The sequence below is a fragment of the Chelonoidis abingdonii genome, chromosome 9, assembly GCF_003597395.2.
Source record: "Chelonoidis abingdonii isolate Lonesome George chromosome 9, CheloAbing_2.0, whole genome shotgun sequence".
Classification (NCBI taxonomy): Eukaryota; Metazoa; Chordata; order Testudines; family Testudinidae; genus Chelonoidis; species Chelonoidis abingdonii.
Window position 1 is genome coordinate 58,526,686 of NC_133777.1, and position 22,371 is coordinate 58,549,056.

At 38.9% G+C, this 22,371-nt stretch overlaps 1 protein-coding gene across 3 annotated transcripts in view; it reads left to right on the top strand.

Moving 5' to 3' along the window:
• MYO1E (myosin IE) overlaps window positions 1-22,371 on the top strand; it is a 147,520-nt gene that overhangs the window by 78,203 nt on the left and 46,946 nt on the right. For all 3 annotated transcript variants that reach the window (XM_032783616.2, XM_032783618.2, XM_075069581.1), the window contains exons 6-18: window positions 2,472-2,561; window positions 3,987-4,118; window positions 4,609-4,743; window positions 6,442-6,574; window positions 7,187-7,383; window positions 8,719-8,799; window positions 9,163-9,249; window positions 10,897-10,983; window positions 12,226-12,393; window positions 14,944-15,029; window positions 15,747-15,828; window positions 18,138-18,244; window positions 21,936-22,034. In XM_032783616.2, coding sequence (XP_032639507.1) covers window positions 2,472-2,561; window positions 3,987-4,118; window positions 4,609-4,743; window positions 6,442-6,574; window positions 7,187-7,383; window positions 8,719-8,799; window positions 9,163-9,249; window positions 10,897-10,983; window positions 12,226-12,393; window positions 14,944-15,029; window positions 15,747-15,828; window positions 18,138-18,244; window positions 21,936-22,034 — 1,484 coding nt within the window. The remainder of the gene's footprint in view (window positions 1-2,471; window positions 2,562-3,986; window positions 4,119-4,608; window positions 4,744-6,441; window positions 6,575-7,186; window positions 7,384-8,718; window positions 8,800-9,162; window positions 9,250-10,896; window positions 10,984-12,225; window positions 12,394-14,943; window positions 15,030-15,746; window positions 15,829-18,137; window positions 18,245-21,935; window positions 22,035-22,371) is intronic.

Genomic DNA, 22,371 nt, shown 5'->3' on the forward strand with positions numbered 1-22,371 from the left:
TCCCAGCTGTTCCTACAAGATGCAAAATAAACTCAGCAGTTACAAGTCATAGCTGATTAAACCGATACATTTCCTTGAGTAGTGTATTGTTTTTGTGTGAAATTCAACCCTCCCTACACAAACCTGAATATACACTAGTTTTGAGCAAGAAACTAACACCCTGAGCCTACTCCCATTAAAGCAAATGGTCATTCCACAGCCAATGCTTCAAACTATGGGCTGATGCCTCTCTGCACCTACTAGGCTGAGTTTTATGATAATTGTGATACTGTTGCAAAAAAAGCAAACATGATTCTGGGCTGCATTAACAGGTGTGTTGTAAACAAGACACGAGAAGTCATTCTTCCACTCTACTCTGTGCTGGTTAGGCCTCAACTGGAGTATTGTGTCCAGTTCTGGGCACCGGCATTTAAGAAAGATGTGGAGAAATTGGAGTAGGGTCTAGAAAGAGGCCATAAGAATGATTAAAGGTCTTGAAACATGACCATGAAGGAAGGCTTAAAGAATGAGTTATTTAGTTTGGCCAAAGAAAGAAGACTGAAGAGGGAGCATGATATGCAGTTTTCAAGTATTAAAAGGGTGATCGTCAGGAAGGAGGGAGAACTTGTTTCAGCCTTAAACTCTAATGATGAAGAACCATAGAAGCAATGGGCTTAAACTGGGCAGAAGGGGGATTTAGGTTGGACATTAGGAAAAGTTTCGCTACTGTCAGGATTAAACACTGGATATAATGGCTAGGGAGGTTATGGAATCTCCATGCATCTGGAATATTTAAGAGTCGGCTTGGATAAATTGTCTATCAGGGATGGTCTAGACAGTATTTAGTCCTGCCATGAGGGCAGGGGACTGGACTCGATGACCTCTCGAGGTCCCTTCCAGTCCTAGAGTCTATGAATCTATGAATCTGGGTAAGTGAGAATCCAGTGGCCTCCTTGTGGTCTGCTCCCAGCACTTCTCTCCTTGCTCTGTGATTCAGAGCTCTCACAGAGCTAACCACTAGCCCATTTGCAGTCTTGAGCTAGCATTCCTTTTGCCAGCAAAACTCCCATTAACTTGACAAGTCTTGCTTGTTTTAAGGAATTGCAAGATTGGGCTCCAAGGTTATAGGTTGAATTAGTAAGCAGTTATTTCATAAACAGGACATAAATACTTTGAAACTGAGTGGATGATGTGTATAGTGTTAAAATAATTATTGTTCCCCATCCTGATCACCAGATGCTTTGCACCATTCAAACATAGCCTATATATTTTGTCTCAATTTTAAATTATTCAGCAACGTTCTGAATCTGCTTTTCAAGTCCTACATTTTCCAAATTCTCTACCTTCCTCCATTTTATCTATTTGCCATTGTCCTCAATATTCCAATTTCCTTCTCTACTTGTTTCATTACTTCTTGTTTGGACGTAGGCCTTATTTAGTAGGGAAGTTAAAGGCAAAAAGGATAAAATGTGGCCAGAAATGTTGCAATCTTGCGCCGGATTGTGCCCCTAGATACACTTGGTAAAAACCTGGAATAACAGTTGATTTAATGTAGATTTATATGCAGTAGCTCAGGTTAGAATATTATCCTCAAGGTTTTTTGTCCAACTCAATCTAGCCATAATCCAGAAAAATAAAGTTTCTCAGATAAATGTACTTAGTGGAACAGGAACATAGGATTCACTATACAGGATCTAGACCATTAATGCATCAAGTCTGGTAGCCTCCTCCCAGTGCTCCAGCAGAAAACTAACCCCTTTGTCTCTGGTCCTCCTTCCACTCCAGTAAATCACTCAACCAATTGTGAACTGTTCTACACGGATATTTGTTATCTTTTAATGTTCCCTAGAAACCAGGTTTTAAAAATTGCAAGCTACCTACTAACAAGGGGAGAAACTACCAGTTCAGGGGTAGGAGGACTCTACCAGCAAGGCCAGTGATAGTGGCTTACTGGTACTAAGGGGTGGGAATCTGCACCACTTTGCTTTTCTACCTCCAATATTCTTGTCCATCCTCCCACCTTCCTGGCTGCTGTGAGAGGGTGAGAGAAAAAGTTTCTGTTACTTTATCTCTGACCAGAGTCTGTCTCTGCTTCAAACCCTGTGAGCAGCAATGTAACTGTCAAGAAACAGGTCAGTTTTATTGTGCTACTTCTTGGCATAGGTATGAGCAAAGCACTGGCTATCTGCAAGTTCAGGAAGATGACTGCAGCAGTTTATGTTCTGCTTAAGTTTGGATGATTTTCTTTACAATCATAAGAACTAGAAACTGAAAAACAAAAACAAAAAAAAACAACAACTTGCATTCTACAGACATGATGGTGTAGATTTCCCCTCACCTGGCCAAGACGATATTCCAATGCCTGCTTGTAGAGACAGGCATCCTTGCACCTTATATATATGTCAAGTTTACAAATCAAGTGTGAGTGCTCCAAGACCTTGATAAAGATCCCAAAGCAGATTTTTTGTTGTTGTTGTTTTAAAAAATTTCAGCATGTGAAGGACATTATTCTGCAGTCAAACCCTTTACTGGAAGCCTTTGGGAATGCGAAGACTGTGCGGAACAATAACTCCAGCAGATTTGTAAGTTCCTCTTGCAAAAGATTGCTTTTGCTCCTAACATCTGTGGGTTTGATTTGGACACCTTTGTGAAGGAAAATGCTGGTTTTCATGTAAACGGAGAGGCACACATTTTCAGGGCTCCTAGATGTTATTGCAAATGTTTGTTTCTATTAATGTTTGGGCAAAGCTATTTGTAACTAGTCTGATGTGTAAACAAGACAATTAGCAATTTAACTGGGACCTAATCTGCACTGAACTGGAAGGTATGAGCCTATCTATTTTCCAGCCCATATAATAAGTGGCTGTGATTTTTTTTTTAAATGGGATGGAACAATTGCTAGGCTTCACTGCTGGGCACAAAGCTTATTCTTCTTTCCAAAAAGCAATAAGGAATTATTTTCAGCACTTGATTATAAATGTTATACATACTAATGGGAACTAACAACTATATATACAGAAAATGTTGCCCTTTCAACATTTAATTGGGAAGAACCACCATGTATTTATAAAATATAGTGAAGAGAGAATGGGAGCAAAATTACTGTACATATGTGGGACCAGCTGCCCTGCTTGTGTAAATGGGCACAGCTCTATTTAATTAAAATGGAGTTTTACCCTTTTACACGAGCATAGAATTTGAACTGTGCTTTTCCAGTGTTAGGCATGTGTTGAAAATATATATAGATATATATCTGGATATAATAGAATATAAATGTCTTGACAGACAGTCAAATATAAAGTGAAGTAAAATATACAACAAGGTAGCTGACACATCCTGCAATGGGGGAAAAAAATTCAAAACTGTTGATATCCTTATAGTTTTCCAATGTATTTCCCCTGCTGTGACTACCTCTATTAGCAGTGAGCCTTGCTTGACAAATGTCTTCTCCTTTTGCTCCCCTTAGTCATCATACCCTTCACAAAACAGAAGTAAAGGTGTATTTTGCAGTAGGCATGGGTTACTAATGCAATTCCTCAGTCCACCAAGATAAAAGGATCATTGATATACATTACCTGGAAACAGAAGGCTGTATTAGCCATTGGTTTATGGAGTTGTAAATCTGCTACACTGGAGTAGTTCCCTCATACATAAGTAGTAAATTTAGCCATCAGTGTTTCATTTCTGCAATTTGCATAATTCACACCAACCAAGTAAGGCAGAGGAAAGAAATCCCCCCTTAGTCCTTACATATGGGTTAGTGTACATCTTTGTTCTAATGCACTGTAGAATTATTATGCTGGGTTTAGAATTAGCTAACTGGACATGGAAAAGTGGGGAAGAAAGTAATTGTTTCTTAAGAGTCCAGGCCTAATTTAACCTTGAAAGATTGAAGTAATACAGAATAAATATTCTAGTCAGTTTCCTTGAGTTATACCGCAACAGGTGTCTGCTTTAAGCTTAGTTTTTATTAATCGTTCAAAAACCTCTATAATTATTTGTTACAGGGGAAATACTTTGAAATTCAGTTTAGCCCAGGTGGGGAGCCTGATGGTGGAAAGATCTCCAACTTTCTCCTGGAAAAGTCTCGGGTAGTGATGAGGAATCCTGGAGAGAGGAGTTTTCACATTTTTTACCAGGTCCGAAATGTACAGTTCCTTTCACAGTTATTTAAAAAATACTTCTTCCATTTCCAGTTTTTCCTTTATATTGGTCCATCTCTCAATGAAGTCATGCTATTGATTGTATGTTTAAAAGGGCAGTCTGAATATTACTAGGTACCTTCAGTGCACACTAAGGTATTGTCTAACATAGACGCATTCAGTGGCTTGAGTCCCTTCCAAATCCAGAAAACCGTAGACTCTCAGTGAAGTAACAACATGATGTATTTCTAAGGGCCAGCTTGAAAATTCATTGTTGCCTCCCACATGGAAAAGTTTAACAGAATATAGTAGATAATTTCCATGCTGATTTTCTAAAACTGTCCTGTAGAATGTAATAGAGAATGATCACTTCTGTCTTCTCTGACATTACAACCTCAGTCACATGTTCAAGAACTGTCCCTCCCCAACTGGAGAGAGTTAATAGCTAACTAATAGATATCTGATTTCTGGTGTTTTTCTTTTGCAGCTTATTGAAGGTGCCTCCTCAGAGCAAAAACACAGCCTGGGCATTACCAGTATGGATTACTATTACTATCTGAGCCTCTCTGGATCCTACAAAGTAGATGACATGAATGACAAATCTGATTTTCAGGAAACTCTGGTGTGTTTTTAAAATCAGTGCTCCATGTGTGTGTATTCATTCAGATATACCTTTTAAGGGAAACAGGTTAATGTTTCATATTTACAGACAAAGGAAATGTGGGAAGGAAAATCACATGCTGCAAATTCCTGTAGATAAAAACTCACTCATATAATTTTAATTACCTCTTTATTATGAATGGATGTTTTTTCTGGGTAGCACTCTGATGGGCGCTGACTCCGTGGGTACTCTGGGGCTGGAGCACCCACGGGGAAAAATTAGCAGGAGCTCCTCACCCACCAGCAGCCAGCTCCCCCTGCCCCACCCGAGCCACGTTCTCGCTCCTCCCCCTCTCTCCCAGCGCTTCCTCCACCACCTAACAGCTGTTTGGCAATGCTTAGGACTTTCTGGGAAGGAGGGGGAGGAGCAGGGATGGGGCGCACTAGGGGGGAGGAGGCAGAGAAGAGACGGGACAGAGTGGGGACTTGGAGGTAAGGGGGTAGAATGAGGAGGTGGGGCTGGGTGGGAAAAGGTGAGACAGGGACTTTGGGGAAGGGGGTGGAATTGAGGTGGGGCGAGGGCAGTGGGGGGGGGGGGCGCGTCAAGCTCCCACGGGGCAGAGGAGAAGTCAGTGCCTATGCTCTGATAATTCTGCTAAGATACCCACACTGTAGACTGTACTTTTTGTCAGGGATTTGTTGGAAATTTATTTTAGAGGTACAGATTCAATAGACAAGGAGATCAGCCAGTGAGCAGCAGATGAGAAAGTGCATTGTGAAAAATATTAAAATACAGCACAATAATTGGCTTCCACTGAAAAGTGAAAATTGAAAAAAAGGAAGCTCTCTACTGTAAATTGTAGCATGCGCTGAAGGTTGGAGGAAGGGACTGAGGGCATGTCTACATGTACAGCGCAGTGTAGCGCTTTAGTGGAGACGCTACTCAGCCTCTCCTGCTGGCATAGTTAATCCACCTCTGTGAGACGTGGTAGCTGTTTTGATGGGAGAAGTTCTCCTGTCGCCATAGCGCTGTCTACACCAGGGGTTAGGTCAGTATAGCTGTGTTGCTCAGGGATGTGGATTTTTCACACTGCTAAACAACCTAGTTATACCAAAGTATGTTTGCAGTGTAGGCCTGGCCTGAAAATCCGGAGACCAGGGCTCTGCATCCAGCTCTGATATTGGCTTGCTGTGTGACCTGTGGCTAGCTATGTGGATGCCTCTGCCACTTCCAATGCATAACATTATCTAAGTGCCAAGAAAAATTACAGATTAGGAATCAGATTTGTAAAAGAACCATTTACTATACTTCATAAAAAACTATTCTGCAGATCAGTTATTTTATGACTGGCTGAAGTGCACAGCCTAAGCCAGTCAAAATGTAACTATTCTAGAATCATGCAGTATGCAGTTTTCACTTCTGTTAGGTCTAAATCATCTATTTTTTAACAGGAATAATGTTTTTATAATACAGCGTTGTCCTAGAACTGTCTCTCCTTTAGTGCTACCGCTTCATTTTAGCATATATGATGAGCTCAGCTAGATCTCACGTCCTGTTGATGAAATTCTGTGGAAACTTTAGTGGGTTTTGGATGCCTGATTGCTTTAAATTCTTTTGAAAATCCCAGACTTAATTTTTTTATTCCAATTAATTATTCATGGTTTGTGAACAATATGGGTAGTGAATAATGTAAGTTACTTGATGTCTTTCTTTTCCTAGCATGCAATGAATGTGATTGGCATCTTTGCAGAGGAACAGACATTGGTACTACAGATCGTGGCAGGAGTGCTGCACTTGGGAAACATCAGCTTTAAAGAAGTTGGCAACTATGCTGCAGTGGAGAGTGAGGAGTGTAGGTAGTTGTGGAAACAATTACAAGATTAATGATGATGCAACAGGCTGAGCCCAGATGTTGCAAGGTGAACTGAGTAGTGAGCTGCTTATCCAAATACAGTACATCATTTCTCATTCTCTGGGATTGCTAATTCAGTTTCTCTTTCAAAAACAATATGGGGCCATAGCCCCTACTTACACTTATGCAATCTTATCAACTTAATTAATGAGAGGTGGAGCAGCAACTCCCTCCATAGCTGGCTTGGGTAGCCAGAGCATAGATGCTTGGGGCATTGTCCATATTCCTACCCTATCTAGGCATTAGATAAAAACACGTGCTGTCTTTTAAAAGACATCTTATACTTTCTAAGGTTTGAGGTAAACAGCTGAAGAACTTTTTTGGGATGGGGTGCAATTTATTTAAGATACATCTGAGTGTAAAGACTTGAATCGTTTCTTGGAAGATTTAGAGAAGGTTTTGAGCCAGAAGTCCCCATTTTTACCACATCCCGCCAGGTTTATTTCTGCTGACTGCTACTTGAGATACTTGTGGGTTATTCTTGTTTTTTAAATCTTTAAATCACCATCCGTTAGTTTAGTTCAAAAACAACAACCCTGGTTGTTCTTGCAGTTTTGGCTTTCCCTGCTTTCCTCCTGGGAATTAACCAAAGCCGCCTGAAAGAGAAACTGACCAGCAGGCAGATGGACAGTAAGTGGGGAGGCAAATCAGAGTCCATTAATGTGACGCTTAATGTGGAACAGGCCTGCTACACCAGAGATGCTCTAGCCAAAGCCCTTCATGCCCGCATCTTTGACTACCTGGTGGATGTAAGTTGAATTTTTTCTGATTATGTCACTAGGGTTAAATGTTGAAAGGAATAAATATCCCATGTGGGATTTCCCCACAATTCTCTGCTTTTGGCCATTGTATCCTTCTCCCACTGCACTACATTTTCCTCAAGCCTTAAACAGCTATTAATTGCTAACCACTGTTGTACATTCCTCTCCATGCCCCCACCTCCACACACACGAGCAGGGCCCCCTGGTGCCTGCCCTAGAACAGGAATGCTGAGGGCAAGGGAAAGGGGCAAGGGAGAGGCTCTTCCATGCAGTACTCTTGCACTGTGCACATCCTTAACTTGCTTGTGTTCCTAGAGCATTTAGCTGGGGACATTATAATCATAGTGGCAGCACTGGATGGCACAACAAGGGCATGGCCATGGAACTCGAGACAGTGGCTAGAAGGCCCATGCTACATCTGTTCAAAAGGTTTAACCGGCTGGTGAGTACATTATGCCTCTTTCAGCCTCCAGTCACTGCTGCCCAAGTGGTGTACCACGTTCTTCTTGGCCGCCCGCCCTCCCCCCATCCCCAAAATACAGCTCACGCTTTTAGAACCTTAATGTGACTTATAGTGTGGAGCACTCTCAGGAAGGAAGAACAATCAGGTAGTGAAACTCCCAGGGGAAGTGGTCACAGCCTCCCTTCATTATCCCATTCTTGCTGCTTTCTAGATACTGTTCTACTCCCTCTCCCTTCCTCACGTGCAAGGTAGTCTCTTTTCAAGATGAGACTCTAGGCTGAAATAGGAAGGGAGAAACATCAGATATTGGATAGGATACTGGGCTGGCTGGAGCAAAGGTTTGTTCCAGGGAGGCATTCCTATTTTCTTATAACTGCCTCACCATGGCAGTTCCCACTGCCTGTAGCAGGTGTCACTGGTGCCAGCAGCTTAAAAGAGCAAAACAAGGAAAAGCAGACATTTAAAAAGTTTAATGGGAAGAATCAGGTTGCATATCAGCAGAACTCTAACTATTGCGCTTTTATAAAAGTTCCTTTTATTTCTTGTTTGCTTGTTTTATTTCTCTTTTTAAATGGTCCAGTAACTCCTTCTAATGAGAAACAGATTTACAGGTAGTAGCTCTGAAGGCTCACTTGCTTGGATAACAGGATAATGTAATACTCATTTGCTAGCTGACGACAGAGTTTGCCTTTTTAAATAAAGTGAAATACACTTGCAAGGAGAAAAGGGGAGTTTCATATGTCATTGCATATAATGAGGTTATTTTTGTACAACCCAAATTTTTCAGTTCAAAGTTGCTTAAGGGTTTAAACTGTAGTTTGTTTTGTATAAACATGTTTTTTCTCTCTGTTTTTTATTAGTCCATTAATAAGGCTATGGAGAAGGACTATGAAGAGTATAACATTGGTGTCTTAGACATTTATGGCTTTGAAATATTTCAGGTAAGAGTGTAAAATTCAGGATCTGATTTGACCTGATGTTGAGAGGATTTTTTTTAACTGTGTTCAAAACAAAGAAAGGAAAATGTCAGCTTTCTGGGCATTCATACTAACTACAGTGCCCAGTGCTAATAACTCACATAATAAAAATGAAGTACTGAAAACAGCTTCAGAGAATCTAGGTCACTATCCTTTACACTGAAGTGCTGACAATACATGGAATAACTGTAAAATCAGCTGCCAGCTCATCATTGAAAATGTTCATTAACACCTCTCCAAAAGTTGCTTATTATAAAAAAAATCAAAAGCTGTTGAATATGGAGCATGAGACTAACAATGTAAATTTTTTTCTTTGTTTCATTATAGAAAAATGGTTTTGAACAGTTCTGCATCAACTTTGTTAATGAAAAACTGCAGCAGATTTTTATTGAACTGACACTGAAGGCAGAACAGGTAACTACACATTGATAATCTCTGAGTTAAAAATTCAGTTAGCTGTCACCCTTTCTTTTGGTGCTGGACTGAGGTTTCAGACAGTGACAACAAAATTTGCCTTTTTGTAAAGCGAGACAAAAAAAATTCATTGCAGTTGGCTAACCTTGAAAATGTAAATAGCATCAGTTGCAGACACATTTGTCTTCCAATACAATGATACAAAGGTGAGTCTCTTGTACAGTATATTTATGCAGTCATATGACTTTCTGACCACATGTGCTGTGTGCTCTGACTCACTGACAGAAGTGGAAAACTGCAGCCTGGTTCCATCCCTCCATTTTTGTGGGAAATGGCACTAAAAGTTAAATGCAAAAACAGTTTGTCTCACCCATTCTTCTCTATTTTGTAATGAAATAGAGAATTCAGTTAATTTGACTGTACATTTATTTTTACTTTACCCATTCCTCACTTCTCTGCTCTTTTAAAAGCATGTGCCTCTCTCTGCCCTGGAATGTCCTTGCCAAGTTTCTCCTTACATGAGCATCAAATTCTACATGAGAAAACAATAATAGCGTGCAATATGCCCAGAGAGGTGTGGTCTAATAGTACAAGTATAAACCTGGCACCCAAGGACTCCAGAGTCAGCAGCTAAGTGTTCTTGGGCCAGTTACTTGGGGTCAGTATTTCCAGAAGTGTACATACACAGTTGCACTTCCACAAAAGGGCACGCAAAATGACTAGTTAAGCATCTAGCTGAACATTTATGTATGTAATTGTTACAACTAGAGCTGGTCAAAAAACATTTTTGTGACATTTTTCCATAAAAAATGTTTTAATTAAAATGTTTTTGACCAGCTGTAGAGTTGGTTGCGCTCACATCGCAGGAATTGCACACAGAAAGAGGGAGCATAGCTGGTCCTGCATTTTTGCATGTGCAGCTCTGAACATGCTGTTGTAGAGATCTGTTCCTTAGCGCCTCTCTCTCAGTTTCTCCATCTATAAATTAGCCTTGAGAATATTGACAATCATCTGCGTCTCAGGTATTGTGAAGCTTGTTTTGTTAGTGTTTGTAAGGTGGGTTGAAGATAAACATGTTAACTGAAAATCCTGCTCTGATTAGTAACTGCTTGAGTCATCGGTGAGGAGAGTGGAAGGACTCTAAGGCATCTGAACAGTACAAGGTGCACTGGATGAAGGGGGAGGATTTTATCCTCTGCAATGTCAGTGTTATGTAATATAGAGTTGAATTGTACCCCAGTATTATTTTTCACAAAGTAACTGTAAATCTGATATTGGGAGACATATGAGATCAGAACAGGGGAAAGGTATGTTGTAGTTGGTGTTTTGGTCACAGGTATTACCACTATGTTGTTGAACTTATATTCAAAGGGCCAGATTCATCCCTGTGGTAACTCTGGACTCAAAGAGATGAATTTAGGACACAGTTCTGTGAATCCTCCACGTGATCCCATAGAAATTATCCAGCAGGAATTATTGTCAGTGCTTTTGGCAAGATCATCAAAAAGAAGCTCCCAATCACCTGTATAGACAGGTCTTTTAAAACCATTTGAATGGTATAGAATTTATCTGTGTGTGAACTATCCTAAATCCACTACTAAACCTATAGAGTGAATAAATATTTGGGTCTTTCTTTCTATCTCACAGGAAGAATATGTGCAAGAAGGAATTAGGTGGACACCTATAGATTATTTCAACAACAAAATAGTATGTGACCTCATTGAGAATAAAGTGGTAAGTTTTTGTCACAAATACGGGTGCATGAAACTGAGACAACATTTTTCTCCAAACTAATTGTTAGGACTGCGTTGGTGTCAAGAATCAGAGGGGTAGCCGTGTTAGTCTGGATCTGTAAAAGCAGCAAAAGCATCTGACGAAGTGGTATTCACCCACGAAAGCTCATGCTCCAATACATCTGTTAATCTATAATGTGCCACATGACTCTTTGGTGCTTTTGCTGTCAAGAGTAGCCCAGGGTTGTGCAGCAAGTGGGACACCCTAGTTCCATATGGGTAACATATATTAGAGATGGACTGAAATTAGTGCTGGTCAGAAGAAAAAAAACCCACCATATTTTCCTGCTGGAAAATGGAGTTTCATCAAAATCTAAATTTTCCATGAACTCCATATTGCACTGTGGGGGCTCAGTCACAGGGAGAGACCATGATGAATTATGGGAAATGTAGTCCAGTTGGGGAACTGGGCCCATGAAGAGAATGGGACACGAGGGAGCAAAAACTACAACTGCCATGATGCACTGTCACAGCTCAGGCAAAAGCAGAGATTAATGTCGACCCAATACAAGACGTTTTGTCATTTCCAGGTAGAATTTTTTCAGAACTTTTTTCCGTGAAAACTTTTATATTTAGACTTTTCATCCTGACTTGGGATGAAAATAAACGTCAAAATATCAGAATTTCCCATGGAACAGAAATTCTGGTTTGTTTGAGCAGCTCTGCTATTTACCCCCACACAAAACCCCAAACTTTGGTGTTGGTTCAGAGGAAATGGTGAACTGTATGCATAGCATTCCCAATGTTCCCTCTCTTATCTGTATGTAAAGAGACGTATCGGTAGGATAATGTTCTGTGTGTCACACTACAATTTTAGAGATTTGACTCTGAGTTTGTCAAGTTGCAGGAATAGAGATTAATAGTATTTATTTGAAATGTGGGTTAGTTTTTGGTGGTGGGGGAAGAAAAATAACTATTTGTGACACCTTTAAGCTAAAAAAAAAAAAAATGGATTTTCTCCTTGTCATTAGAGCTGTCTAGTCAATCCTAGGACTTCCAATTCTTCCTTTCCTTTTTTTTCATGCTAATGGACAAATTAATCCCCTGTATAACTCCGTTGGCTGTGGGGAAATTATACCTGAGATGAATTTGCTCTAGTGTTTTACTCTATCAACCTTGAAACCGTATCACTTGTTTCTTTTCTTTTCTTCCCCCTCTTCCCCATTTACCTTTGCCCTGTCAGAATCCCCCAGGAATTATGAGCATTCTGGATGATGTGTGTGCCACAATGCATGCAGTGGGAGAGGGAGCTGACCAGACGCTGCTCCAGAAACTCCAGATGCAGATTGGGACTCATGAACATTTCAACAGCTGGAACCAGGGATTTATCATCCACCATTATGCAGGAAAGGTGCTACAGAAAAACAATTTTTTAAAAGGAAAAAAGCCCTATTCTTTTAAATGCTGTCTAATTTCTTTTAAATAAAAGCACAGTAACCAAATGAAGGGGAAATAGTTTTAACCCTTGATTAAAACTAAATTATCAGTTGCACAACTATAAAATTTAGAGAGTCTGACTCTCCTCTGACTGCCATCAGTTTTCCACTAATATAACTCCATTGTCTGGTAGGGTTGTGGACTTTTTAATCATGTTTTTATATAGGCAAAAGCGCTAGTGCAGCTGCAGTTGTACTAGCCAAACTGTGCTTTTGCCAGTACTGTTTATTTCATTTGGGAAAAATCAAATTATGATGGCAAAAATACTCTTTTTCCAGTATAAAGTCCATCTAGGTTTTACTTTTATAGCTATACTGGCAAGCCTTTTCTAGTATAGACTGGGTTAAATCTCGGGCTCTGCTGTGTTTCTTCTCTACAGAATTTGAGTTTTTTAAATTTTTTTGTTTCCTCTCACACTAGGGACAATGGTCCTAGAGTCAGATTAGCAATTTACATCTGTGATAAAATAGTTACAACAAAACCACTAGTTAGAAATGTTATCAATTTGTATATTTACAGATTTGCAGTATCATTCAAGGTCAAAAATTTTGCTGCATGTCAGAGAGATTAGGTTAAAAAAAATAAAATTAGATTAAGGACATACTTTAATTGATAAAACCAGGAAGAAGCCTGCCAGATTATCATTTCTTTCTTAGGCTACCCTTACTCACACTGAGTAGACCCTTTACACTGTAATAAGTTCTGTTGAAATCTGTGGGACTGCTTGTGGAGTAACATACTGCTTAACAAGAGTAGGAGATTCTGGCCCAGAACTTGTACTGTGGTAGCATACTGCAGGGATTTCATATAGTGTGTTATCTTATATGTCAAATGTGCACAACAGGAGTAAGTTATAAACAGATTTGCAGCCATAACTCTGAATTTCCTTGATTTGTTGATTACATTTAGGTCCTTTGCATTAGTTTCATTTGATCAGTTATTAAAAATACAAAATAAAAATAAGAAACCCATATAAGTGTCAGTCAATAGCATTCATGTGGACATTTTAAAAAAGGACCATAGAAAGTATGTTTCAAAGAGAATGTCATTGGAAACCTTAAAATTAGAATCATAACTAAGTATGAAACATGGATATACAGGAAAAGGTGTTATGAAAACTAACTAGTTGTACGTACACAGATACTTTTCACATATGAATAATTGCAAAAGCAATCATTATGTCTAAGGACTAGCTGTTTGCAAAATTAGAAGGTGTGAAGAAAAAGCCAAAAATATTAAAAAATATTTCTTGGAAGAGAAGAAAAAGTTTGACATGTGACTGACAGCTTGTTGCCAGAATTTAGACCAATATGAATAAAAACAGCTGAATTATAAGCCTCTGAAAAATGATGTTTCCAATGGAAACCACAATGACCCTTAACAGTTAAAGTCATTTTCTAGTAAAATATAGTCCAGCTATTTATCATGACATACTATGTGTGATTGGCTAGAAGATCAGCAACCAACCATCAGCTGTAAGGCAATTGAAAAGAACACAACATAACGTTGAGTGAAGCCATGGACTTCAATGAGATCAAGATTGCACACAGTATTTTCTTATTGTAGTAGCGTGTGGACAACACTGAGGTGCAGAATATTTCATGTATTCTGGTTGACATAGGTTATTACTACAGGGGTTTTGGTATCAGTCTGCCGTACATATCTCTTGACATGGCACTAAGACTAGCAGAACTTTGACATGCAGAAACAGTCATTTCCTATTTCTTTCTCCTACAGACAGTAACAACTGTTTCCATTATGAACTGCAGTGCTAAGATACCATCAAGAGAGTCTTTTTTCCTTTTTCTTTTTTTTAAAGAGTGAAATAAAGGAATTTAGTCAACTTGAAATCTAGTTAGTTTAAAAAAATCAAGCTAAAATCACTTTTGGGTATCGCATCTGTTCCCAAGTGTGTCTGCCAATTTTTGTGGTTTTTACAAATGACATTATCTGTGGCAGTGTGAGATACCCACTGAAAGCAGAGAGGAAGTGAATTACACAGGAGAAACAGTGAAACTGACTGCATACGAAGTGCTGTCAAATGATGGTGTCCCCCTTAAATTTGGAATAAATGTGCAGGTGTTCTGTTTATTATTTTGTACTAGTCCTGCTCCATTTCTCCTTTTCCTGATTTTTTTTAACACTGCAGTACTTATTGATTTTATTTAATTACAGAAAACCCTGATTATGCAGAACTTTTGTTGTTGTTTTTCTCTATATGAGATTAAATTTATTGTCAGGCTGTTGCATCTCATTACCCAGCTGCATGATGTTCTTTTTCATTATATTCTAAATACATATCTGACATCAGCTAAGTCTTACATGACAAACTCATTAGGCAAATTGTATTCAGGGATTTATTGGTTACCACAAATCATATCAACAGAAAAATCGTGGGGGTTTTAAAATATTGCTTATCAGGTTCTCTACTAAACATCAACATTTGATTTCCACCTTGGCCCAGGTATCCTATGATATGGATGGATTCTGTGAGAGGAATCGGGATGTTCTTTTCATGGACTTGATTGAACTCATGCAGAGCAGTGAGCTGTACGTAGACAAAACTTGTTTAACACTTACACTTTGGGTGACTAGAATGTTCGTTCAAGAGGCCGGTGGCCTGATTCTCCACTGCCTTGCACCATGTGTAGCCATTTACAGCTGTGCAAAGTGGGTATAAAACAGGACCAGATCAAAATGGTAGCATTTTGTAGCCAGTTTGCACAGATGTGAATGACTATACACTGTGCGAGGTGCAGTGGGGGGTCAGGCCAAAGGTAGATTAGATATGATCAGTGGGCAGGCTGTATACGGTCAGAATTTGGCCCTGAATAAGGGCTTCAGGATCTAGTCCAGGGATTTGTAAAGTGCTTTGAAATCAACAGAAGAAAGGTTCTTGGTTAAAGGTACAGAATAGCATTTTTAAATATTGTATATTTTAATTAATAATGTTGATTATGTTAACCTTTTAAAAAAAAATTAAGGCCATCCATATAATATTCCTTTGAATCTGGGATTTTGTGATCCTTCAGAAATTCACGTGTCTGTGAAAGGGATTGCTGAAAAAGCACTGTCTGCAGATAAAGCTGTTGGAAAATGTGATCTTAAATTCATTTGGTTTGGCTGCGTTCATAAATTACTGTAAATAATCATGCATAGTCACTAAACGACCAATTTCTACCATGTATCCCTTGATATACTGCAGTGTGCACAGTGCATGGTTGGCCTGTCCTCATATACCAATATGTCTTCCTAATTCTTTTCCAGACCTTTTATAAAGGCTCTATTTCCTGAAAATCTCCAAGCAGACAAGAAAGGCCGCCCAACCACTGCTGGCAGTAAAATTAAGGTATGTTCAGTTTATGCCTCTTGGATATAACTGGTGGAAAGGGTCGGGACAATTTTTCTTGGAGTTAGTATTTTTATCTTTGAAAACTTTCCTTTTATAGTAATGGGATCGGCTCAAAGGGGTCTGATGCCCTAGCCTAGATAGAAGGACAAAAAAAAAAAAAAAAAAGACCATTTCCCATCTCAGAGACACCTATACAGTCACTAAACATTTTTCTACCCTGTGTGACGTCTGTTTAACTGAATTGATGAGCTAGACCTGTGTGACCTCGTCATTCTTAATACTTGCACAGTGCTGGAAAATAAATTAGTTGTATGAGTGGTAAATACTTTTATTATGGTTATTTAGTAAATTTTTCTATTGAGAACAAGCCCAACTACACTGTATCCAAAATAAGAAATGTGCCTGTACTTCAAAGATAACAGGCCAAATTCCTTACTAGTAAATTGGGAAAGCTCTGTTGACATCAGTGGAGGTACACCATTTTACGCCACCCAAGCATCGGTCCCAGAGTGTTTTGTTTAAAGGTGAATGTTGCATTTGGGAAATATATACAGGTTTTTGCATTGTAACCATTTCAGAATGAAAGTGAAAATTCAGTCAACTTCAGTATTTCAATAAATGTCAAAAAACAAAACAAAAATACCCCAGCAGATTCTGCGCAACTAACAAGCAAGGGAGTAACTTCAAATTAGCAACATTCTTGGGTTTTATGAATGGATAGGGAAGAAGTGCTGGAACTTCGCATACACACTGTATACAAAATTACTTTACAACTAGGCCAACTTCATAATTTTCTTCATAACCAAAATAGGAGTTTTGGACAGTGAAAAAGAGTGAAAACCACTTTTTTCATTAAATACTGTATATACATACCCACACATGCTTATACATTGCATTTGGAAAATATATTTTCCCCCAATTACATATATATAATTTTTTCCCCAAATACAGTATATAGTGTGTGGGTGGGTATGTGTATTTAATGAAAAAAGTGGTTTTCACTCATTTTCATTGTCCAGAACTCCTAATTTGATTATGAAGAAAATTACAAATCTGGCTCGGTCGTAAAGTAATTTTGTTTCAGCCATCACAATATTATATTTTGCCAGTTTCACTTTATGTGAATCTTTTTGCCCAGCTTTAGTTTGAATTTCTAAAGTGGCAATTGGTGGCAGTGATAGCAGCACTGGCATGTGCATAATGAATGAGCCCTTTCACACAGCTGCTTGGTGTCCTACAATTAACTACAGATAGCTTGTCCCTTTACATCCCCAAAAGACACCAGGGCCTGATCGAGCGCTCACTGTAATCAATAAAAAGTCTCCTGTTGACTTCAGTGGACATTGAGTCAGGCTTCAGTGTTCAGATTTCTAGCATATTATTTGAAGATTGGCTTGAACCTATGCCCCTCAGATCCCAAATTCCCAAAAATTTGGAAGAGTTTAGATCCTAAACTGAATTTAGCGATCTCTTGTTAGTATTACTACAGGAAATCTGTTAATAATTTGAATTCTCACTTTCGTCAAATAGATCTTAGTACTTTTGTCTAGAAAGCAATATCAGTCTAACGACACTGCCTCTTTTGTCATATTTCACCTTGACTGTCAAGATCAGCTGAAGCATTCACGTTAACAGCTTCCAGATTTAAATGTGAGGGTCTGGAGACAGGCTGATTTCTTTTAAAAGCCATCAACTCTCAACTCACTCTCCACCCTCAGGGCATTCTACCATGGCAGTATATCTACTAAAGCCTTTTCTTAGGAGGTGGCTTGGCAATGGGATTGAGTTTCACTGTAGTGGGAGTTGGTGGACTTTGTCATTGGATGTAAAGTCAGTCTGGTTGTATTAATAATGCATTCAATGTGTACATGTGCCTAGAGATTACAATGGGTATATTTTACAAATCAAATCAATAAGATGGAAGAGTTATCTTTGCTCCATCAAAAAGGGAGAGTTATACAACATAAGAGTGAGAAATAGAAAGATAAAAGTCTGGTAACGTAAAAATAACTCATAGCTTCCATGCTAATGACAGCTGGCTTTCAATTTTTGAGATTTTTAATAGAAACTCCTTGTGAATTTTAACTTTTTTTCCATGTATATGACTATTTCCTTGTAGCCCTTTTACAAGGTCAAATTGAGTCTCTCTCTTCTAGACAAGCACACATGTGGCTGACACTTGCTGCATACTATCCAAAGATAACTGTGGTGGTCAGCGGAGCAGTAGACAACTGACACTTTGAAGAAATATCCTATATAATTTACCTGAATCAGCTCATATCTAAGTTTTGTTCCTCATTTCACAGAAACAAGCAAATGATCTTGTTGGTACCCTGATGAAATGTACACCTCACTATATCCGCTGCATCAAGCCCAATGAAACGAAGAAGCCTCGAGATTGGGAGGAGAGCAGGTATGAGTTAGCCAAGTATGGGATGGGCAGAGCCAAAGTAATAGTCCAAACAAGGCTTCCTTTGAGCGGCAGAAACAGAGCATTTGTAATCACCCTGCATGCCAGCAAACAGAACTGGGTACTTGAGACACAATACTCGAGAGAATCTTTCAGACTTGGCATATAACCACTTACTCTATGGCTTCTCCTAAACTCTGAGGAAAAACAGTGGTTTCGTTTGATTTAGCATTAATAATTAATGTGGTTAATCTTTGTCTTTCCCTAGCCAATTATGGGTAATCACAATTTACAGAATGTATTTAAGTCACTCTCTTAGTAATTAAGGGCTAAATTTTCAGAACATTACAATAGGATTTACACAACCAAATCCTGTTACACACAAATGGGATGTAGCTTGTAACTTTTGTTTGCTGCTTTGAAAAACAGCTTCTACTAGATTGTTAAAAACCTAGCAGTCTGAGCAGAAGTCACTCTGGGTATGTCCACACTGCGATAAAAAGCCTGTGGCACAGCCACAGCTGGCCGGGGTCAGTGGGCTCAGGCCACAGGGCTATAAAATTGCAGGGTAGACATTTGGGCTCTGGCTGAAGCTCACACTCTGAGACCTCGTTTTCCAAAGATATGTGTTGTTTTGCCATTGCTGAGGTAATTGGCAATGAAGAACAGGTAAATAGAATACAACACACCATGTGATACCAGCCCCAGAAGTAAATTGACATCATCTAGCCATATAACTATGAGCACTTTTTCCCAGTTTTTAAAAGGAATGATCTCTCATTCATTAAACTGGATTGTATTTTTATATTCTATCTGTAGTGGTAAAGCCTCAAACACCCAGAAATTCTTTATAGTTATTAGGGATGTCCCCAAGGAAGGGCAGATCTGCTCATATGCATATCCCTAAGTAAAACTGTAGTCTACAGTTCGTTTCTGTAGTGAAGATTCATGGGACTGACCAAAGGGATTTTTTAGTTTTGCTGTTTTCCTAACATAGTCTTGTGATCTTATTGCTGTGGGAAAGTTCTGTGACACTGGAAATGTAACATCCAAATGGGCTGAAAGAGCCACAGTGATATTTTGCTGAACAATATTGGTTTGACCTTGGAAAGGAATATCTTCCTGGGGTCATGTAGTCTCTTGCACCACACCACTGCACACATATTTGAAAAATTGTTGTGGCTGCATATCTGATCTGCTTACAATTAACATGTTAATGGACTTCAAAAATATTGTCGTCTTGCTAAAGAAAAAACTGTGCCCAGGAAAGTCTGTGTTATTCTGTGCTACACAAACCCATGTTGCTCCAGGTTTGTACTTCAGTTGAATAGTTTCAGAAACTGTAGGACTCTGCTTAAGATAGACCTTGTATTAAATCTAAGCTTTAGCAGGGTTAACTGCTTATTCCAAAATTTGGGGTGTTTCTTGAAAGTGTGTTTTTGTTTCAATTCTGGTACAGCTGCTTGGCCTGAAATTTTTTTGTATTAGCAGAATTCCTAGACCTTGACCCTGCCTGAGGTTGATGCTGAAGGGAGATTTTTAAGAGTGTCTTTTTCCCAGGAAAAAAGGACGAAAAAGAAATGTTTAAGAAATGTTGTGTTGCTGGACACTGGTATTGGCAGAGTAGTAAGAACAAGGGAGTTGTATTGATGCTCCACTGCATTATTCCAGATGTGAACAGGAGGGAATGCTAAACAGGAAAATATATTTTTGAACATCATCTCTCTACTGTTACTGCACCAGAAGCCTTGGAATGGGTACAAAACCTACTTTGGTTCCTTGAACACTAACATTAAAATATGCAGCACTTTTTACTGTGAGTTTGAAGTCCAAAAAGCAACTTACATTGCTTAAGGAAACCATTTTTATAAACGTTTATTAAAAATAAAAAATAACTAGAGGGTTTTGTCATTGACAAGATGGCATTTTAAAAATGATAAATTATCCCCCTTTATAGTGTGAGTCATAGAAAAGGAATGTCTTGATTTAATAAAATCAATGGGCAAAACATCCTGTACTTTAGAGGCTTGGAATGAAGCTAAACTTAGAAAATAACTCCAATGAAGCAACAATTGAGAGCAGTGCTTAATTTGTGCAGGGCACCTCTAGGCTTGGCAGTTCATAGCCCAGCACCTTTGAGCTTGTTTCATCAGTTATGAATGTAAAAAAGTTGCTTGAGCTCCAGCACCTCTTTCACTACAAATTAAGCACTGATTGAGAGGTACCAGAATTTGAAATACGTCTTTGTAAAGAATGGAAAGGTGGTAAGCAAAAGATTTTTAAAAATTATATATATATAATTTAAAGAAGCATTTTTTTAATGCGGTGATTTGTTAAATTCACTTTAAAACTTTAGCAGTCCTGTTGTTTCTTATTGCAAGCTATTGAGATTTGGACCTTAAAAAAAAAAAATCAGTCATTTTAATACACACCTCCTTCAACTCTCCGATGTGAATTATAAACATTCAGGAAATTAAGGAAATGCAGAGCTGTAAAGTGGGACTCATACAACAGCAACAAAAGTTCACTGAAAGATAGCGGCTTATTCTGAATTTATGTCTAAGCTTTAAAAAGTGCTCTAGCAGTATATACTTTCATTTTTAAATTTAGAAAAATGTAAAATATGCTCCCAAGCTCCAGAAAGGGAGAATGAAGTCCCAAAGAGAAACCCTTTCTTTTACGTTCTTTTTTCCACTTTGAGATTTAAGGTGAAATCCTCAGCTCCTAGGGAGAACTGAAATAAAAGGGCTTTTCCTAGAGGAACTGTAGAGCTGTCAGAGGAATGGAGTCTTCTCCTTCATCCCATACAGCTGTTAAGTTCAGGCTCTGGGACTGGTGCCAGCCTACAGGGCTTGTGGCCGTTAGAAATATGCAGTGTTCGGATTGCTGAGCATGCTCCAGCCACTCTTCCAGCCCACCACAACTCTCTCTGTAATATGGCAGAGATAGGAGCCATGGTACCCAGGACACACTGCTCAGCCTCTGCTTTCCAGCCCCTAGTACTCCAGAAGTGTGCTATTTTGGATCTTTGACCATCAAACTTGGCCCTTCTTGCATAGTATTGAGTCTGAATAGCCAAATATAAGAGATTATGTTTAATTTTAAGCTATGTAAAGTGCAGGTGAAAGTTAAAAACTTACAATAAAAGAAAACAGGTTAGTCTCCCATTTTGCCTTCCAATGTCATTTCACTATTTGGGGTATTTACGTAGATCAGCATTTAATTTACTTGGCTTTTTTTATGGCCAAGTTTTAGAGTCAAGAACTGTGGACTAATCAAGTTCTGAATTACTCATTAGAACTTTAAACAGAAGGGAAAAAAGAATATCGAAGTAAAATTGGAAAGTTAAAGTTCTGGTTAAGGGACCTCTAAACAAATGAGAACAGGCTTAATCAAGTGCTCATCTTTCTCGAAACTAGGAAAAACTGTAATGAGATAAACTTACAAGGCAAAGGAACAGAACAGCTACAATAACTCCATCCCAGTCTTGCTGGGATCCACATTTTCATCCCACCATGTAGTGACGTACAGTTTGACTATTATTCCGTCTATACTTTGTGTGAGTGAGCACACACACACATGCATGTGGTTCAGAACTAGCATTTAAACAGAATATAGAATTGTAAGGATACATACATTCATCAACAGGCTGAAAAGAAAGGGATTATAAATCTCATTGTGTTTTTCCCCACAGGGTAAAGCATCAAGTGGAATACCTAGGGCTGAAAGAAAATATTCGAGTAAGGAGAGCAGGCTATGCGTACAGACGGGTATTCAAAAAGTTTTTGCAGAGGTACAGTATTACAGGAATTGCAGTATTGCTGTACAGTGGTTTGCTACATGGGTGGGGAAAAGAGGAGGAAAGAAAAGCCACAAGCCCTGAAAAAGTTTCTTGTTTCTCCCAGTAGCTTTAACTGTGCAATATACAGTTTATATAGAGGTTTAAAGGAACAAAGCTTTTAAAGCCAACTTTTTGCCACTGAGAATTATCATGTTCTTCTCTCAACTTACTCAAGTATCAATTCCTACTGCACTGCTATGAATCCCTCAGAGGTCAGAGTAAAAGTCTATGGAATAGAGAACTAGCAAAATATTCAGCAGAATATGCTCCAGTCTATGAAACCCACGCT